Here is a 21,360-nt window from a genome sequence, read left to right as displayed (position 1 = left end):
TTTAATAAATAAAACCAGAATTATCCATTATAGAGTTGAAGTGCTATTTTACAGGTTTGCTTTTTTAATCTAGTTTTGTAAAAAGCATCATGTGGATTAAATTCATTTATGCTAATTATTAAATTAATTATGCTAATTTATGTCTGTTATATGTCTTTATGTCTTATTTTGTGTTTTATACCAAAAGATGAATGACCTAGACCAAATAGAATTTGGTTAATGTTTTTATATTCTTGTTCAGGTAGAACACAGAGATAAAGCTTTTAAAAAACATAAAAGTCTGGTCTTCTTAGTTCTCAATATGACTGATCCAGTACTGAGCTCACAACTTCTATCAGAAGCTCTGTGTGCTTATTACAGCAGTTGTTTACCATTTCTTACAAATTAAAAGTCAAGCTTAAATTTTTGGTTTGTTTTTGTTTTTTTTTCCCAAATAGCTATGTTACCTCTCCAAAAAGTGAAATTCCAGATACATATAGTAACTGCTGCATTAAGAAAATAAAATCATACTGCCTTATCTAATTCTCATTTAGAAGATGTTAGAGTCTACTTTGACAGAAAAAATAAAAATCTGGTGACTCTTTATATTCAGACTCAAACACTCACAATTAAGATTTCCCCTAAAGACAACAAGTGTCGCAGTTTAAGTTTGTTCAGCTGTGTGTTGGTCACTGAAAGGCACCAAGATGCAAAGGAGGAAGGAATAAAACCACGTACACAGACACTGCATTCAAGCCAGTTTCATCACTGTGGCAGTATCCCAAAAGCTAAGAACAAAACAAGACATGTCATGTTAACTTGACTCTGATGCTCCTAGGAGAGACTACAGCAGCTACTGTGGCCACACAACCACCAGCAGCACTGAAGGAACTAAAACCTACTTTTAATCCTTTGCAAAAGACACTGTTTACAAGTTAACTGTTTTTCCCCGTGAAAAGTCTGTGAAACAGCCATTGTAATTCCACACTTTCAAAAATCTGCAGTTGTCACAACACCCACTTCTACTGTATGTGTTCAGCTTGCCCAGCTGGCTCACTTCGCAGCATTACGCATGTATTTTCCCTGATTCGCTTTGTCCACTCAGCCTGTTTTCTCTAAATACACTTACTTTTTGCACACAGTACTGAGCTTAAAAATTCACCTTTAACATAGAAAAAAACCAAACCAAATAAACCCAGCTAAAAATGGCAAAGCAAATTAAAAGGGGCACAGCAATTGCAATCACAGGCTTACTAGCTTCTGAATTAACAAATTACGGTAGCTACTTTAGCTACTCTACATAAAACACTGTGAAAGGACGATTCAGATAATCTTTAAAAAAAAACAGTGTATTCAAATATTACAGTTGCTTAAACTCACTTAATTTCTAGCCTTATCTTTCGTGCCTTTAACCAGAACACAGCATCATTAGACTTTACAAAGGAAAACATGCCCTGGAATCTTACAGTAGGTTTTGAATACACACAGAAAAGGCTCCTCTCAGAAACAACCGTGTTAGTTCCACCATATATTTGTGAGCTTTTCATTAATTAATGACAAAAAGGCCAGTGAAGTGACACAAGTTGTTCTGGAAACTTGCCCTTGCACCAGTAAGTTCTGTAAAATCCTGCTGTTAACATGAGGGCTTCTAGAAACATTAAAGAAAAAACAAGAGTCAAAACCTAGAGACTAATCCTGCAGTTATTACACAGGCTAACTGAATTACTGCTACATGAACTAAGTGGCTGCAAAATCTAAACCCTGGAATATTCACACAGATTTCCCAGAATTCAGACTCTCTTTAGATTGCATTTTCACTTGACTGGTTTGAAAAAGAGTTTATATTATGAAGGTAAAGGTGCCTGGCTGAATTCACAGCCAGAAAACACAAACATTAGCTAAAGAAGACAAGACCTTTAACACATATCCTTATGCCTTCATGTGTTTGCACCTTTATTCCCTGTATCACTTTTGTTTCAGATGGTGAAGTGCCTCATAGCAGGGACATCTGTGTCTGTAAAGCACCACATGTGTTTACAGTGCTCTGTAAATTATTTCCACCAAATATTAACACCATTAGCTACTTTACCGAGCCTTGCTTTTGAGATTGAAAGATACACACTCACAAACACAAACCTAACAACAGCTTAGCTGAGCAAACGCATTTATTAAAATACTACTTCTTGGGAGTTTTGGTACGCTAAACACAAATATGCACACACACACATATATATATATACACCCACTCCACATGCACAAGTTTTGTACATGGGTATATATAAACACATACTGAAATTCCACAGAAGTTTCTAAGTCACCTAACTTCGGTCCCCAACTTTAGTTTCTGCAAAACCAAACGCAGAACCAAAGGCACCATTTAAGTCAGAAAGAGTTGCTTCACTTGCCGTTTGATATTTGACTTGGAACAAACGTGAAAGCAAATGCATGCCCTCCTGCCAGTTTTGATCCACACCAAAGTTGTGTTTTTCTCAGCCTAAACTGTAACCCAATTTTTTTCTTGAACATGATGACGACAATATAAATACGATGCAGCTGATACGGTGTGTTGCATCAGCAACAGGTCAAGGGAGGAGACTCTCCCTCTCTGCTCTGCTCTGGTGAGACTTCCCCCTGCAGTACTACATCCAGCTCTAGGGCCCTCAACACAAGAGGAACATGGAGCTGTTGGAGCGACTCCAGAGAAGGCCACGGAGACGATCAGGGGGCTGGAGCACCTCTGCTATGGAAAAACAGGCTGAAAGAGTTGGACTTGTTTGGCCTGAAGAAGAGAGGCTCTGGAGAGACCTTAGTGCAGCTTCCAGTGACTAAAGGGGTCCTGCATGGTGTCTGGAGACGGACTTTTTACAAGGGCATGTACTGACAGGACAAGGGAGAATGGCTTTAAGATGACAAAGGGGAGATTCAGATTAGATATAAGGAAGAAGCTCTTCCCTGTGAGGGTGGTGAGGCACTTGCACAGGCTGCCCAGAGAAGCTGTGGCTGCACCATCCCTGGCAGTGTTTAAGGCCAGGTTGCATGGGGCTTGGACCAGTCTGGTCTAGTGGAAGGTGGGCTCCATGCTGTTGCAGGAGGTTGGGACTAGATTAGCTTTAAGGCCCCTTCCAAACCAGACCATTCCATGTTTTTCTGTGCTAGTAATGTCCCATGAAAAAAAAAACAAAACAATTTACACCAGACACAAGTACTGTTTTCTTCATGAAGACAAGTGGAATGCGACCTATGGTTCCAAACATGATTTCTTCTGCTGCTGCTGGCATTCTGATTTAAAAATAAGACAGGTAAAAACATCCATACTGAAGCAGCCGACAGTACAAACCCAAAGTCTCTTTCGTGGCACCTCTGCGCTCAGCATGAGCTAGGGACCTCAGCACTGAAGGCGCCGGTCAGCAGCGCGGTAAAACCGAGCCGTGCGAGGCGACCCCGGGCTGACCGCAGACGGTGCGTGGCACGGCCGCGGTCACACCAGCTGTAACGCCGCTGCCGCACCCACACCACAGCGCCACCGAAGCAGTGACCCCGAGGCCCACTCGCCGCCGAGTTCCGCTGCCCCTCGCAGCCTGCATCTCGCGGATGGGGCCTCCCCTCAGCAGGCGGCCGGCTCGCCACACGAGGGTGAGGAAGTGGGATGCCGCCGAGTTGCAGGCCGGGGCTAGGCCGGCAGCGTCAGCTCCCAGCCCGGCCGCCCTAGCAGCGGGAAGACCAGATCTGGACTCCCGCAGATCCCGGGGGTGGACACCGCTGCCCGCCCATGGCTCCCCACCGGAGTCTCCCGTCGGCGACCCAGCAGGCGGCAGGGGGCCCGGGCTGGCCTACCTGGTAGACAGCGGAGCCCGCGTCGGGGGGCGACCCCACCGCTGCCACCGCTTCACCCCGGTAGCCGCGGGCTGTTACCTGCGGTGCCCCGTGCCGCCGGTCGCGGCTGTGACTGTGAGAACCGAACTCAACAACGCTAAAGGCTTTCCCTTTGCCGGTCGGCGACAGAGTACCGCAACCCCCCCCCCCCCCCCCCGGGCCCAGGCTGCAAGACAACGCTGAAGAACTTCCGTTGGAAGCCTTTTGTTCCCAGACGGGGTTACAGATTTGTGCACCCCCGAAGAGCCCTAGCCCTTTTGTTACCTGCAGAACGGCTGAGATGCTACAGCAAGAGGGACAGATCATTTATTTTTTTTTTCTATTGTCCCTTGTGTGAAAGCTTTGCTGTTTTCCAGCATTCCAGTTTTATTTTGTATTTACACAGAGAAAGCAGTGTGAAGCCTGGTACAAAATCAATTAGGCTGTATGCTAAAACATAACCTCAAACCAGAGACACCCACCACATAACCCCTGTTCAAATGTACTTAGTCTGTTACCACCGCGTCCACCCCAGTGCTGCAGTCAGAGCTTCAGCCATCTACTTAGCCTACAGTTTCATTAACTTACTATACCTATGAGCATTTAAAAACTACAAATGATATTCCAAGAAAGGGATACAGAGGCAATATAAAATAATTTATTCACATGATTCATAGCAGAGAATATGACTACTTTCTTTGAAACAGATATAAGAAGCAATACAGGATGTTGGACAACTCTAAGCAAAGCAGTCTTATGCCACATCTTCACAGAAATGCTGAACTAATAGGGATTGAGATTTCTACCTGTTCTTACCTACTTCACCATTATAAAACTTTCATACACAAACAGAACACAAAGTGGTCTTATCTTTATTCAAATTAAATTTGTTCTTAAGGAAAAAAAAAATCCAAACAAATCCAAAACCCTCTAACAAAGTGCATGTGACTTACTGCAGGGGAAAAAAAATGTGCGTAGCCCAAACTAACAGGTAGATAAGGCACCTTAAATATTAGTCATGAAACTAATTGGGTGGGTTTTTTTATCTTATAATAAGAATGCAAGCTAAAATGTATAGAGCTAAATGTGGAATGGTTATCATTTCAAAGTATTTAGGGCAATTATTTTATAGTGACTCCCCACAAATCTGTTTTAGTCTCTTATAAGTGCAAGTGATTAAAACAAGCCACATGTATCTAGAATCTAATGCATACATAAAATAACATCTGCAAGATATACAATATATGGCCCTTTATGTATAGATAAATCTATGTCTTAACATTTACAAGTAAGACAATATTTAGATAAACATTTCAAGTTGTATGGATTAGGCAAAGGACAAGATACTATCTGAACAGAAACTGATGGTGATGGGTGATTTTGGGGTCTTTTGGATGGTGAGGGTGGGGTTGACAGTATGGTTTCAAGTAAGTTCACACTGGGACTGTTAGTCCCTTTTCCATCACTTCAGGAAGATACTGCTGCTAGACACATTTGATTGACAGATGCCTGCTAATGTAGCAAACTGCAGTAACAATAGCTTTTCCTCGTTGACAAAATTTCAAAGGTTCCTTCAGAAGCCTTGCTTTCTGAAAAGGCAAGCAGTCTCACAAGTACTAAAACTACTTACATGAAAATCTCTGCCAGTAAATGATTATCCAGTCCAAAGCTGAAGATAGGTTTGTTTGTTATGCTCCCTGAGAGCACACCACCACCATTTAAACATCAGTTTAGTAATAAATCATTTGTTTTGCAAAAGTACCTGCTGGTATGAAGTAACAGGAGAAAAATGTAGAGTACTTAATTCTCCACACTCATTTTTGTGTAAGAAGGAGTTTCAGAATAAATACTGATATGCGGGTGACCATCTCACTTTGAGACTGCATGAACCTTGTTGCCTCAACACGACAATCTTCTCGATGAAGCAAGTAAAAAATCATAAAGCTGCATCAGCATTTTATAGTGAGTTACAGCACAAGCAGGCATCCAACATGAAGAAAACCAAATTCTACTCCTTCAAAGTAGCAAATGCTCAAAGCAACCACATTATCTAATCATGGTTTAACTCCTATCACTTTGCACAAGGGAAACCAAGGAAGTCAGCAGACACACAAACACCTACAAATAAAACCAAGGAAAAGAAATGGTATTTATCCCCTTGTTTTCAGATTTAGAAGAAAATTAGCATTTGTATTAGGAAACATTAACCTCTTCCTCCCACTCCAATAGGACAGCCGCAAAGATTAATGCTGCATGGCATTTTTAATAAATTGTGTTTTTCCAGTTATTCTCAATAAATTTTTAAAGAACTAAAGCTATTTGGCTTTTCAGTTAGGATCTTTCAATTCATGTCATTAAAAACAATTATAAAAATACATCATTTGAAGATGTTAATAAAAATACCTGCAGTGCTGAACATAGAATCATAGAACAGTTAGGGTTGGAAAGGACCTTAAGATCATCTAGTTCCAACCCCCCTGCCGTGGGCAGAGACACCTTACGCTAAATCATATCACCCAATTTACTACGCTACTTCCAGTATTTGCATCTTTATCTACAGAGATTACCCTATAGATAAAAAGTTCATTCCTCCTTCTAACACACTAACATACTTCACAAAAAGAAGTAAAGAACTTGCACAGCCAGTACCACAAGCTTTAGCATTAAAATTCAAAAGGATACTTGTCACAAAAATTAAGCATTTTTTCATTGCACATTGCATCCATTATCAGCATCTAAAGTGAAACTACAAGCTAGCAGGTGCTGCTCTGGTACAATGACATCAATGTAGACTTTTTAGATTATATCAACATTTTAAAAGTATCCAGGTTGCTTCAGAAGAAATACATTTCATCTTTATGGAATTAAAAACAGCTTAGCTGACATTAAGTGTGGCATAATCGACATAAGAACTTCAAAAAAATACTCTTTTCTTGCTGCATTACATTCTCAGATCCTAGGTTTTTATAAAGCTGACTTACTATTCTGAATCATCCACTTCCATAAAGATGTCACTGAAAAAATACTCAGAGATTCTGGTTGGTTCTTCCTCCTTCTCTTGATCTTTAGCACAAAGGGGTGGCTTCTCAGGTGGCTCGTTACTTGGAACCTAATACAAAAAGCTCTTGTTAACAGTCTTAATCTGTTCATGTGTATGTGTGTATGTATATATATATATACATACACACATATATATGCACTCAAGCTTCCAATTTAGATAGAAAGGTTAGAAAAAAAAAATAATCAGTGTTTACTGAATACAGGAAACACGTATTCATACCTGCAGTAAAAAACCAACTCACTTCCCTTTTCCAACACATGCACAAGTCACGATTTATTCACCAGGATAGGGATCTCAAAACACAAATACTATATATCACCTACCCACTCCTGAAATAACTAATTCACTGCTCTTCACATCTCAAAAATGCAAGGGCATTCAAAGGTAAACATATACCATAACTGCAGCATCAGCAGCTATATTCTCATACTCCACAGATGAGGATGTGCTTGTAGAGGGAAGAGAACAAGATTCCCCGTCATCCTTAGGAGATGGAGTGTGGTTTTTTAGGTTTCGCTTTGGAGTCACAAGCCGAGGTTTTGGGATCTTCCCTCTATTCCTTTTGGAATTTTCCGCGGTCTCAGAACCACTTTTTGTGCAAATTAAAGATAAAAATCCCAATGGTTTTCGTCCACGCCTGCTCAAAAAGAAGAAAATAAAATAGAGTCAGAATGTAATAGGATTACTCCATGAATGAAAGATATGTATATTATTAGAGGAGTCCAACTCATAACAAAGGAAACACACACCTCTGACATCTATGAAAAAAATCCAAGACACCCCCCCCCCCAGGAAAAGTCATTCTGAGAAAGGCTTTTGGATTACAGAATATTCTGGCACAAGATGTTATGGAAGTGTTGCAGAGACACTCAACAATCTCCATCCCTGAGAACAGGAATGTACTATTTGCTACTAAAGCAGAACCTGTAACAAGCGACCATATCTTCAGAAAGAAGTTCCAAAAGGAACTGAGACATACTCCCAAAAAACAAACAGAAAAGAGCATCCTTTATGTATTCAATGGAAAAAGAAACCCGATTCCCAAGGATGGGGCCAGAGCAGACTGTCTGCTGCAGCCCATTACCAGCATCATACCCAGTAGTAGTACACTTACAGGTACACAGAATATCAGCTTTTTATGTTGTTAAAAGAGTTTACAATTTAGTAAACTTAAAGGCAAGGATTCTGATGTCAATGCATTGTCATCCCCATTGCTGTGGGGATCCCAGTACAAATAATCAGGTTTGGTTCTCACACAAGCATAACGAAAGAGTAAACAGCATGAGAAGAAACCAATAGAGCACCACAATCAACTTCAGGGAGCAACAGAGAGCAGGAACTCAAAACACTTAAGCATAGAAAAATATTTTGAAAACATCCACAATCAGATGGTTAAACAAAAGGAGTATTCTCTGAGCTGTCAAGACTGAAACTCCTCTGGGGATATGACACATCTTAAGTTAGTCCTAAAAATCCTGTGTGCTGAGAACCATACCAGTACCAAATGTTATTGGCAGAAAGACAAAAATAAAAACAAGTGGATGGGTGTATATATCACAACATTAGACTCAGCTCAGGAAATCAACAATTATTCTAAATCTGTATCATAGCCAACTGATGTCTGCCTCACCAGAGGCATCTGTCAGTGTCTAAAGTAGACATACCGTACTTCAGTAGTGTCCCTTGGTCAATCTGCTCACTTAAAATAATTCAAATTTCAAAGCAGACAATTTGTTCCTTTCTAATTTGCTGAGGAGGATAGATACTGTAACTCTAGCCATATACGTCATAAACAACGGTACTGCCCTTCTTGTAATACTAAGTGGAAAAAAGATATGAACCTCAATATGGAAAAATGGTCTTTTTACAGAAAAAGCCAAAGCATTGCATAAATACCTGACTAACGGAGTTTTTGAAGATGATGCTAGGCTTCCAGTATGTTCCACCTGTCCAGATTCATGCACTTCCACCTGCTTCCCTTGTTCACTTATTTCTGCTTTTCTGTTAGAAGACAATCTAGACACCACTTCCTCTTTTTCTCTGGATGATGAATTCTCAAGTGGTGCTATCCCCAAGTTCTCCAAAGTCTCAAGGTGGCTCCTGTCAGCCAGTGGTGACATAGATTTGGACACCAACACAGAGGCAGGTACTTTCTCTTTTGCTGAAGCCTCTGTCTTTTGAAAAGGATTCCCTGTAAAAGTAGTTGAGAGTCATTTAAAGACTCCTGTTACTTTAACACAACAACCCAAAAGACACATGTGATGTTAAGAAGGTTTTTACCATTACAAGAGAAGGGACAAATTTTTTAATTTTTTTCTTGCAATTTTATTTTCTGAGTCCCCACTAAAGATTAAAAGTTCATGCTCTACTTTTAAAGTTTGTAAGATCTTACAGATGTTATGGGGAAAAAGCTGGAAAAGCTGGTAGAAGCGTGGTTTTACACCACACGCACACACCCACCCTTTTCAGCATACCACTAGACTTAGTCAAGTCATCTAGCTGTTTAAGTTTCTACAATTACACCTTAAAGTCTTTATCGGGGCCAAAAAGCACTTTGCCAAACCCTTCACAGGCTCACTGAAGACTGCATTGTCAGCATTGCAGCTTTCTCTCTGATTCTTCAGAGGCAGACAAGATTTTCAAACAGTTATGTTTTTGTGCATATTTTTTTAAAAAGACAAAGTAAAATAAAAAAGGAATTATTGTGGTTAAAAAGTTAGTAGAGATAAAATATCAGTTAATGCCTGTGCTTACTAGCGCCCTCCAACAGGTGGAAATATTAATTTAAGAGAAGATACATTTAGCCCCCAAAGCCTCCCAAATTTCACAAACAGACTACCTACACAAACGTTTTTAGAACCATTATTAAATTAACAATTATATAATCCAACACACATAGTTCATAGCAAAAAATGCAGAATTGTGGTATTAGGGTAAACTTGTTCCTATTTTCATGTTAGATAGCCTCAGACAGGGCAATTCAGCACAGTAACAGCATTAAATTGTGATGTATTAAGCATTTCTATTCATTATACTTTGCTTTACAAGTTTAAATATACTTACCTGAAGTTACCACTGGAGCATTTGTGGATTTAATTGAGTCAGTCTGTATTTTAAAAAGAAAGAGAAAGGTTATTTGTCTTTTTTTCTCAATACAGAAGAGAAAATGAAAGCTGATACAGCCATATCACACATGCACAGTTCTAAGAACAGCAGTGATACAGAAGACTACATCTTCAGTACAGTGTCATTCATGACTTAACTCATTTCCTAAGCAGGCTTTTCAAGGTGTTACAACAAACAATTCAAGGCAAGGATATAAAGATGAGAGATCAACGAAAAGGCTTGTTATCCAGTCCCTCCCAGAAAAGCTCTCTGAATCATGCAGGGAATTTTCACCCATTCCTTCACCCAGATATACTGCACAATCTTAGCTTACTCACAAAAAGCAGTGGTAGTCACTGCTATAAGCTTCGGCATAGTCTAAATGAACAGAGGGAAGCTGGAAACATGCTGCCTAGTTTTTATTTGCAGCTTGTTCTTTTAAACTAATACTTGTGATGTTAAAAACAAGACAGGAATATATATCTAACGTCTTCATGAAGCAAGACACCATGAGGAATCACAACATTGTTCAGTGAACCCAGACAGTCTGCCAATCATTCTATAAAGATCCAGAGTTCCACCTCCTGCAGTGTCATTGTTGGAAAGGCTGTAGTGAATGAACCAAGACAGTCACATAACCAGTTTGCCTACTAGGAAGTCTAATAATAAATCCTGAGAACCTATAGATTCTCCAAAAAAATTGATACTATATTAACAGCCCCCAAACTGGTGTGAAGTTCAAAATAAAAAAATTAGCACTCACAGATTACTTTGTAAGTTGTACAGGCAGCTCATGTTTACACAAGTGACACCAATAAACAAAAAACATAATTAAGATGCTCTATTACATTTTATACATCTACATTTTGCATAAAGACTCATGTACCAAATTATGATCTCACCTCATAAGTGGTTTCCAAGTTATCTTCCACTACAACAGTAGAGAGAATTTTCTTGGCTGGAGGAAAGTCATTCTCTTCAAGGTCAGCAGCTGACCTTTTCTGAGTTGTCTGTAAATTTGGGACAGGCTCTACTGATGCACTCTCTAGTTGTTCAGTTTCCATACTGCTGTTTAAAGGTGCAGTAAATTCATGAGTTGTCGAAGATCCAATACCGTACACATAAGAAGTCATTACTATGGCTGTACAAAAGCCCAAGTTTACTTTGCATAACATTTCTGTATGGAAATTACACATGGATCTGTGTGATACTCTTTCTTGCTTTATATCTAATACTAATTTCAAATGTACTGTTTACTACCAAGAAACATTTTTCTGTGTTGATTTAGAGAATTAAGTTTTTCTAGTCATAATTCAATCTAATTACTTCTAGAAAGTGTTGTTTGAATTGTACTTGATATTTCAATAAGATGTAAAAATAAGACAAGTGATTAACTGCCCTAGGAGATGCTACAATACAGTATTATTTATACATACAGTTGAATCTTTACCCCCATGCTCCCACACTGTCCTCCACTCCCCAGTATGGTCTCAAAAGACAGCAAGTCATCTAGGGGAGCAGCAGACTAGGGAGATAGGGTAAAGCAGAAGGGACCAGTGAGACAGAAGATATACCCTAACTCTGCCTATTAGCAATTCTGTCTACTAGCAGTAGTTCCACAGGAGTTAGAATTCTTAACATTTTGTAGCCAAAATTCATAGTGTTGCCAGAATTCATTGTGTAGCCAACATTCACCCAAAGACATATCCTTTTAATAACTCAGGGAATGACATCAACATTTGATGTTACACAGCAAGGTATAGTGTTTTTTACAACTTTGCAACACTTCTTATTCTTCAGAAGGCCTTTTTCTCTTGATGTTGGGTTCTTCCCTCCCAAACTGACTGGGAGATTAAGTTCAACTGTAATGCTGAAATTGCAATTTTGTTATATTGCATTGAGGAGTACTACTTGCAAAAGAAAATCAAACCCTTTGTATTGTAGTTCTGCAAACCAGTTATTGTCCGGTTGAGTAATGAATTTGTTTGCTTTTTCAACATGGCACAAATTCAAGAGAGTATCTGAATTTATGTCCATGGTTTATCATGTTCTCTAGAACATTAAAAACTAAAAATCTACACTAAAAATCTGGAAGAGCAATTAATAAATACCTACTTTAGAAAACTGTTACAATAGTATAAAAGTGTGAACATGCTTAGATATTTCATTTCAATTACTTTTCATTCTAAGCATCCATGGCAGAATCGATTCAGACTGGACAAAAGGTTTTTGCTAAAAGGGAAGACTTTCTCTAAAGGGTAAATCAGAATTGAGATTGACACCAGAATCCCAGCTAACTAAAACACTAACTTCAAACTACTGATGGGATCTTTCTAAAATCTGATGGGAGCCCTTTCCACTTCCTTTTCTCTGCCAAAATTATTTCCTTTTTCCTCTCTTCTTTTGAGAAATTCTAATCTGTAATGCACATTTGAGAAACAAACAAGGTTCACAAAAAATACTTCACTTTACTCAAGAATAAAGCATTTACCTCTCTGCTTCAGTCACACTTGTTTTCCTTGGATTTATTGGGCTGATAAGTATTGGGGCTGGTAGTAATGGTTCTGAAGTTTGTTCCAGCAAAACAGATGCATCAAACTCTTTTGAATCAGATGGGATTTCCACCAACGTTAAAATGAATGTATGTTCCTCCTCTGGACATCTATGATCATTGCTCACTACTGTCATTTTTTCAGGGAAATAAAGAAATAATAAACATCTGTTACTCAAGTTTGAAATTACACTGTTCTCTTCATGCCTGCCCTACTCCGAGTAATTAAGTTTTAGGCACTCATTTCTCCACAGAAAAAGGCAGTGAGGATATTCTTGAGAAAATTCTTAGATGAGATACACATCATCACCCCCTGGAGCCTATTCATTGCAGTGAATCCTGATTACTGTTCAGAATGAAGAATATTAACAATGCCTAGTAGCAATGGAGCTTTTTTAATGGATGTTCTGGCATTAAAGAACAATTTGCAGTTTAATTAAACTTGTGTAATGGTGGTCAAGTGGTCCTTTGTCTTTAATTGCAACTGCCAGGTATCCTTACTTCTTTAAGTGGCAGGAGTCTGCTGTTTTGATGGTAAACAAAAGGCTTTTTCCCCTTACTTCAGGCTTGCAGAAGAGGACCCGAGAAGTATAGTCTTGAATTTAATAAATGAAGAATATAAATGATTTAGTCAACAGATGGACATTAAAAGATAACTGCCAAGTGCCATCCATTAGAATGAATTTAAGGCGAGAATATTTGTAAAGTTTTCAAAAGACAGAAAGCAGTGCTGCACCATTACTTAAATCAGATTCTGTTCTTGACATAAAGCTGCTGTTATTTCAACCTCAACTCAACTTTGGTTCTTCATCTAATTAAAAATGATTTAAGATGCTCTGTCACAAGATCCTTGCAGTAACAGAGCATAACAATAGATATCTAAGAAGTATTAGCCCCATCTTTCACGCATGCTCAGGAGTTAAAAGTTTAGACTGCAGTTTCTATGTAAAGTACGTGTTCTGGGCTTTTGACACAGTGATTTTCCCATACCTCAGACAAGTACTGGTTCCAAAACAGCTCCATTTCAATCTGATCTAGGGAAAAGAAGCCATCACCTTCATTTCTTTCATCACATCTAATCAGTTAGGCATTAATCTGCTGACTCACTACAGCTAAAAGGAGGAAAGTCTGGTTGCCATCTTTTCTCTTCCCCAATTCTTCTTCCTCCCCTGTCCCATACTTGCACAGTCCGTCCCTTGTACTCACACAACTCTGACACTTGACAACTCTACGGCTCACTAAACCAGTGGAAAACTACACAGGTTCTCTCACTCTGTGACATCCACCTTTTGATGGACAAGTGAGTCAGAGGCTCATAAAGCCTCTAACAACTGCTAAACCTAGCATGAGTTAAGCAGCAGGAGCTCACAGCAGGGAGGAGAGAGCAAGAAGTTTTTCTTTCACTGATATTTAAACTTAATGAAGTGCTATTCAAAAAGTTCACAAATTTGGTTTGTATCAACAAAATTTAGTAAGAGGCTCAGGAGGGGAATGCACTGGACTGTGGGTCACTGTCTTTGTTAATGAAATAAATTTTTCAATCATGTAAATGAGAATGTTTCTGGTTTTGTTTTTGTTTTTTTCTTCTTTGTGTAACCACAAGATACACCACTGTGGGCTTCTGCTAACTTAGAATATTGGCACATTATACCTGAAGTCTCTTCTGTTCTGCTTATCCATTGCTGTTGATCATTCTGAGCACAAGCTTTATTCTAGAAATAAACACAGTTGAAATAAAATGTTAATAAATCTGAGAAATAACTCTAGAGAACAGGAAAGAAACAAAGCATGTCAAATGCTGAAGAGCCAAAATATCTAATGACATCATCATAATTACATTTGTCAGTTTTTACTTCTAGCTACGGTAGGTTGAAGGATATTAGCCTTACAAGGACAAGAGACACTTGGGCAATATAAAAATTTATATGCAGCTCATTGTCTGTATTGATGGTTTGTCAAAATAAATTTATACTTCCTACAGCACAACTCTGTCAGAGATGACTCACACAATAAATTGCTCAGTGGCACTCAGAAAACAAATGCCACCAATCATTACAAAACCACCGAGTGCAGAAGAAAAACACCAAGCTCTGCAACTCATCCATCCCTTCCTTTTTATGGCATATACCTTTGCTAAATCCAGGTATACTCTACTGCAAGTAGCCTCTTCTCACACTCTCTGCCAGTCCTGTAAGACCCAAATCATTCTTGTACATTGTTCTACCATAAGATCACCTTGACACATCAACAGGTTGCACTGAATGAATAAAAGTCCTAAGTAACTTCTTCCATCAAAACTCTTTAAAAAACTGCCCCAAAATTTACTAGCATTTATTTATCACTTATTGCTGAAATGCTATAAACTAAGGCTTGCAAAGATTAACATTGTCCAAAAAATTAAGTTTGGTTATGCCTCTGTAAAAAAAAAAAAAAAGTTTAATTCACCAGCTGTCTTCAAAATGTACCAGGTCTTTAAAATCAGATAGTACATTTTCATGGAAAACCTCTTCCTCTACAGGATTTCAGAAACTGGACAGTTCTAGACTGTAATTAAATGGAGTTCTTTACCTGAGGAAAGTTAATTGTGCACGTGTTGTGCTCAGAAAGATAAGGATTTTGCTCAGGAAGTCCATCCACAGAACTCTGATTTGGATAATCCTCTAGTCCAAGGCAAGATTTTTCAGGTGTTGGTGATGTAGTTCTTAATTCTTCTGATTTTCCATGAGCATCTCTCATCTCTTTTTCTATTCTGTAAGGTACGTATCTAGTTAATTTGAAATCAGTATGAGATGGTCTGTGCATGGGCTAAATTCTGTACAATTACATATTTAACATGAAGCTCATGCAGTTACAGAGAAACAGGTCACCTGTTTAAATATTAGATCATTCTACTGATGAGACTGCGTAATGCTTAAACAAGTCTAAATACACTATTTCAGAAAAAAGCCTCCCTAACATCACTAATTCAGATCTTATTAGGAAAAGCATGACCAAGCAGGAAGTCTTACAAGCTGATTAACATTTCTAAATTGATCAACTCCTTAACATTTCCTTTCAGAGGCAGTTTCACAGGAGACAATCAAGCAGCAAACTGATTACTAAGTTCTGAAACAGCAAACAGAAGTTAATGTTTTTGCCTCTAAGATCTGTAAGACAAGAGAGAAAACCTTAAAGTTAACAGTCTAACCTGCACACTTAAGTGCATAAACACACACAATATATGTAAGCATAGTTTCCGTAACAGACACATACTATATATGCACTTCAGCTGCATATTTTTAAGAGACTTCAGGAATAAAGCCAATATCTACTGATGATTCTTCCTACCTCTCAATTTTGTCTGCTTTCTTGTTAAGTTCCATACTTTGAGTTGCAAAGTCATGAAAAATTGGAGAATCACCTGCAGCTGGTCTGACCTGTTCTAGTTCCACCTTCTGCATTTCTGCAGTACCTCTCAGGGTTGTAGACTCTTAAGATACATAAGGATGAAAATTCAGTTAGTATTTTTTTTTGTGTGTGTGTGTATACATATATGTGCATATATCTACATTTATATTTTTATATATAAGCTTTTGTATATTAAAATGTGTATATATATAGATGCATATATATAAACACACTACAAAATTATTAACCCCAGGATAAAAAGTAGGCTTACCACTTTGAATTTGCTCTGGTTGTTCCACAAGTATATTTGTAGTAAGTGACTTCTGAATTATGTTGTCATTGGACATCGATACTCCAAAGGCTGGCTCAGGCTCCGAAAGCCCACCTCTTGTCAGTCTCAAACTACTCAACGTAGGCAAAGAGCTATCACTTTAAGTAAAAAGGAAAAACATCATCAATACAGTTCTTGATTTTTGACAGTGCAGAGAAGAGATAAGAGAGATGGAGTAGACAATGAAGAGCTGAAATACAGGCTGCAGAGGAGACAGAAGACTATTCGGCAAAATAAAATAGAAAGAGTATCTGGGAACTGGAAAAGTCAGGTATATTGTGAACTAGGATATTCCCTATCTACAGAGAAAAAAAAGTAATTGAGATATTTAAAAAACATGAAAAGATCAGAAATGTAACACCAATAACATAATAAAAGAACATAATAAAAATAACATAATAAAAGAACCACTGGATTTAAAATGATTTATCTTTGATTATAATTTTCAGAGGTGTATATTCTGATAGTTTGTCACACCAACCAACAAGTTAAACAGTCTTTTACATAGTACATGATCACCAGGAGATGATTTTTCTGAAAAGACGTTCCATCAAGCTGATTCAACATTCACAAATGCTTGAGCAAAGTTAAACACAAGCATTAAACCCCCCATAATGATAGAAGATGAACCAGTTCCTTGCCATCTCTGCACCAAATCTTTCATAAACATCGCACAGCAGCAGTGACACATACGCAATTTCCCTTGGCCTGATTAGCTGTACTTTAGGAAAATGAGCTTGGTAATTAACAGTGATCCATACCAACTAAGTCTGAATATTATTTTCTCCCCACCATGGTAAACTTAACTTCAGGAGTAAAGAACAAGTTCTACCTCCCCAAAGTTGTATACCAATGTCTCACAAAAGTCGTAAGAAAGAGACAAGAAGGGTTTTTCAGGTTACATACTGAATTATATAAACTGAGAAACCTTTGCTAAAGCAAGGCTGTTTGCAATTCAATGAAAATAAACCTAGCAGAAGTAAGCAATGTCAGAAGACTTCTCTCCCTAAAGAAAATAAGTAGTAATTTAACCTGGTATCTGTGGAATTTTTCTCAAAATATTCTTTGACATCTGTTCTTGTGCCAGTTCTCTGATTCTCTACATTAATGTTGCTTTCATCCTCAGAAGGGACCAATTCCTTGGTAGAAGTGTCCAAAGAAAGTAAATGCTGACTAGAAATTCTATCTTGTCTGGCGCAGGCAGAGCTACTGGCCACATACAACTCATCTTGAGTGGGTAACACGTGTGTTCGTTCTGGTTAGAACAAGAAACAGAATAGAAAAGCATAATTTAAAAGACTCAGGTTTGGCAATACATAAAGCTGTTTCAGTTACTGAACATCAAATCTTGTTTAACAAAGTCTGCATTCTCCAAAGATGCAAATTCAAATCCCAGGTAAATTCAGTCCTAAAGCCACACTTTTGACAGTAACAAGGCAGAAACTAGCATTCAAGCAATGAAAGCAGATCAATTCTAATTAGAAGACTATACAAAAAGAAGAGACTAAACTCAGGTAATTTCAGGTTGTAGCTAGTTAGCCAGAATAAGCTATCTTTCAGGTTAAAGGCCTGAAAAGATGACTGACAGGTATGGTCATTGAAGCCCGATTCCTTTCTTTTGTCCAGTTTGCATGACCAGCTTAATTCAAACATGTTCTTCCTAAACCAGGTCTCAGAAACACTTTTCCAGCAAGATGCCTTACTTTTTCTAGCCAAACTGCATTGCCTAGTCTCAATATGCATTACATTTTAGCAGGGCTAAAAGCCTCTTGACCTTGCTATGCAGCAACACACAGAAGAGCTACACAGTCACTGCTCTGTCCCTTCTTAGGTGGACTCAAAGTTCAAGCAAGGGTCTGTCCCATAAATCAAATCATACCTTCAGTGCTCGCTTTTAACTGGAACATTGGATCACCCATTGCAAGTAAAGTCATAGCAGCTTCAGTGCTTCCATCATTAATACCTGCAAAGTTGTTCATACGTGTTAAAAGTCACAAGCACATTAACCATAAATCCACTTATCTGTTTGATGTCACCATCAATATAATGAAGAATGCATTTTTTTTGAATTGTTGCCTTTCATGGATCAAGATGCTTGGAAAGAGACAGCACTTCTCATCCACTAAATTAGAATTACTGTAAAAAACCTGATCAGCAGCATTATTCCTTTTAATGGTGTACTGGGTACACATGGTAAGGTGTTGACAGCATGGGGGCTGCTCTGGACACAGCTGGTTCCAACTGACTCCATCATAAGACACAACCAAGCCTGCCAGCCAAGACAGTGGCACATTTGGGGAACACATTTCAGAAAGGGGAAAACATTGCACAGCAATGAAAAGTGAGGGGGAAAGTGTCAGAAACAGCCCTGAATAAGTCTTGTGGTTTAAGCCCAGGAGGTAACTCAGCACCATGCAGCCACTCACTCACAACCCCCCCTCCTTCTCCCTTCCCTCCAGGCAGGATGGGAAGGAGAAATGAAAGAATGTAAAACCCATGGGTTGAGATAAGCACAGGCCAGTAATTAAAGTAAAATATGAAACTACTACTGCTACTACTGATAATAAGGGAAAGGGGAGGGAATATAAAATTAAAAAGGGAAGGGAAAAAATACCATAATAACGTGATGCACAATGCAATTGCTCACCACCCACTGACCCAATCCAAGCAGTGATCTGGGCCTTCTGAGTGACTCCCCCAGTTTATATACTGGGCATGACATGCTGTGGTATGGAATACCCCTTTGGCTACTCTGGGTCAGGTGTCCTGTCTCTGCTCCCTCCTGGTTTCTTGTGCTCCTCCTCACTAGCAGAGCATGAGACTGAAAAGTCCTTGATCAGGGTAAGTGCTGCTCAGCAATAACTAAAACACTGGTGTGTTACCAGCATTGTTCTCAGACTGAAGCCAAAATACAGCCTTGTGCCAGCTAATAGGAAGGAGAAAAATAACCGTTAAAACTGAACCCAGGACAATAAGGAAGGAGGCAGAGGGGGTACTCCCATGTGTGGGAGCAGAGATCCTCCTGCAATCTGTGGAGGAGACCTTGATGGAACAGGTAGCTATTTCCCGAAGCAACTGTACTCCACAGAGGACCCATGATGGAGCAGACTTATCCTGAAGGCCTCTACCCTGTAGCAAGGACCCCACACTGGAGTAGACAAAGAGCCTGAGGAAGCAGAAGCAGCAGAGATTGTTAGGAACTGACTGTAAACCTCATTCCCCTTTGCCCTGCACTTCTTGGGGAAAAAGAGGCAGAAAAGTGGGAAATGAAGGTGTGAAGTTAAGCCTAAGACGGCAGGAAGAGAATGCTGCTTTTCAGTTTTGATCTGTTTCTCACCATCCTATTCTGTTTGGCAACAGATTAAATTAGTTTTTCCCAAGTTGAGTCATTTTGGTAAGTGGTCTTCATGTCTTTATCTCAACCCAGGAGATTTTTTGTTTTATTTTTCTCCCCTCATCCTGCTAAGGAAAAGGAGTGGAAAGCAGCTGGGTGGGAATTAGCAACAGTTTAATCACAGAAATCCTTAACCTATGGTGTTGATCCATATCCCAGTTTAGACTCCCAGTTCCTAATTCACTATCCAGAGTACATCTGTTTGCCTACCGCTAACTGGGCATATTCAAAAAGACATTTCCATCCTCTACAGCTATTATACTGAAATAAATTGAAAGAACAAAGTAGGCTTTCCCTCCTTCAAGTAAGACACTAGGTACACTCAATCTCCAGTGGAATCTAGCAAGATGTATTGAGAATGTATTTAAAATGTGAAAGCTATTCTAAAAATCAACAGATCCATAAGAGTTTGTAAAATCCCACATGGAAAGAATATTCGCTTCTGGAAGACTGATCACAGATATCACAGTCTTCATGCTATTTTACAGATTCAGGATATTAAGGTCAGAGACCATAGAGATGACAAAGCTACAAATCTGCCCAATCTTTGTCTCACTCAGTCACACATCAAGCAAGTGGCAAGTAAGCAACTTGTGGACAACTACCACAGCACAGGAAAGAGGTAGATGGGATACACAAAAGGCAATTCTGACCCTAGGAAACAGAACTTGGCAACACTTGGTCCCCCTGCTTGACAGAGAACAGTAAGAAAATAGTTTAAATCTTCTCCAAAACGTAAAAATATGTAGTATCTCACAAGCAGTTTTTTTTTAAATAAGATATATAAACCTGAAAACTTTCAGCAAGAATAACTACATATTGGTAACAAGTTAATGGGAAAGATATTAACAATATTGTTTCATATCTACCTTTGTCCACCCCTGGATTTTCATGTATGGTTGTTTCCTTAAATAAAAGAAAAACAGTATCAAAGTTCTAGATAAGATGAATGCACAATTTTAATTCAATTACACACTTAAATTACAGGTAAATTCTGTCCAAGTTTATCCTGGCTTTGAACGGGTATTTTAAAGGCTAACAATATTCACTTACATAGTTTTTCCAAAGCCGTGTCCTTGTATCTGTACAGGACAGGCAAGAGTCTATTAAGCTATACTGTTACAAGCAGAGATGGCAATCAGGCACAGGCACTTTTATGTTCTACAAAACAACAACAAAAACATTCTTACTGCCATTGACATGCTTACTTTTTCCTCCCTCTGTACCACTTGATTGACAGATGCATGAGAGAGACTTTCAACATCAGGAGCCACCTGCACATCTGGTATATTCACAGGTATTTCCAGCTGTAAAAATAATTTAAAAAATATTTCAGTTCCTCAGCCCCAAAAGAAAATCTGTCAAATGCAAGTTTTTTTTATAAACTACATATAATTAGTACATCTTAAACATTTAGTGGGATCCTTCCCAAAAATCAAGTCTTACACTACACACTTCCTGATTTAAGAAATCAGCATTTGTATGAACTGGAGACAGTGCTGCTTGTAAGTAACTGGAAACATCAGATGACCTAAGACTTTGGGTTTAGTAGTTTATTATTCCACCAAACTAAGTTATGCAGCGGAGATCTTCCATGATGGCTGTTTACTTCAAATGGTTTTTGCTAGTTTTCATACTTTTCTGCTTTTTAAATCTTCAGGAAATTAAAAACCACTCAGCCTTTTTCCAAAGACAGATTA

At 38.7% G+C, this 21,360-nt stretch overlaps 2 protein-coding genes across 2 annotated transcripts in view; both read right to left on the bottom strand.

Annotated features, from left to right (window-relative positions):
- MCCC2 (methylcrotonyl-CoA carboxylase subunit 2) overlaps positions 1–4,390 on the bottom strand; it is a 43,608-nt gene extending 39,218 nt beyond the window's left edge. The window contains exons 1-2 of the mRNA XM_057402707.1: positions 4,350–4,390; positions 3,814–3,925 (exon numbers count right to left, since the gene is read on the bottom strand). Of these exons, the coding sequence (XP_057258690.1) occupies positions 3,814–3,925; positions 4,350–4,390 (153 nt within the window). The remainder of the gene's footprint in view (positions 1–3,813; positions 3,926–4,349) is intronic.
- Positions 4,391–6,554: 2,164 nt separating this feature from the next.
- Positions 6,555–21,360, bottom strand: part of BDP1 (B double prime 1, subunit of RNA polymerase III transcription initiation factor IIIB) — a 49,892-nt gene continuing 35,086 nt past the window's right edge. The window contains exons 27-40 of the mRNA XM_057402710.1: positions 20,869–20,967; positions 20,530–20,566; positions 18,146–18,229; positions 17,299–17,521; positions 16,207–16,364; positions 15,876–16,017; positions 15,117–15,312; positions 14,200–14,260; positions 12,490–12,678; positions 10,900–11,111; positions 9,956–9,998; positions 8,789–9,083; positions 7,289–7,529; positions 6,555–6,940 (exon numbers count right to left, since the gene is read on the bottom strand). Coding sequence (XP_057258693.1) covers positions 6,812–6,940; positions 7,289–7,529; positions 8,789–9,083; positions 9,956–9,998; positions 10,900–11,111; positions 12,490–12,678; positions 14,200–14,260; positions 15,117–15,312; positions 15,876–16,017; positions 16,207–16,364; positions 17,299–17,521; positions 18,146–18,229; positions 20,530–20,566; positions 20,869–20,967 — 2,109 coding nt within the window. The 3' untranslated portion in view covers positions 6,555–6,811. The remainder of the gene's footprint in view (positions 6,941–7,288; positions 7,530–8,788; positions 9,084–9,955; positions 9,999–10,899; positions 11,112–12,489; positions 12,679–14,199; positions 14,261–15,116; positions 15,313–15,875; positions 16,018–16,206; positions 16,365–17,298; positions 17,522–18,145; positions 18,230–20,529; positions 20,567–20,868; positions 20,968–21,360) is intronic.

The sequence above is a fragment of the Pezoporus wallicus genome, unplaced genomic scaffold (genome assembly GCF_028554395.1).
Source record: "Pezoporus wallicus isolate ANWC-B61680 ecotype Strahan unplaced genomic scaffold, APGP_CSIRO_Pwel_v1 contig_8566, whole genome shotgun sequence".
NCBI classification, from domain to species: Eukaryota; Metazoa; Chordata; class Aves; order Psittaciformes; family Psittacidae; genus Pezoporus; species Pezoporus wallicus.
This window is presented reverse-complemented; position numbering and strand designations above follow the sequence as displayed.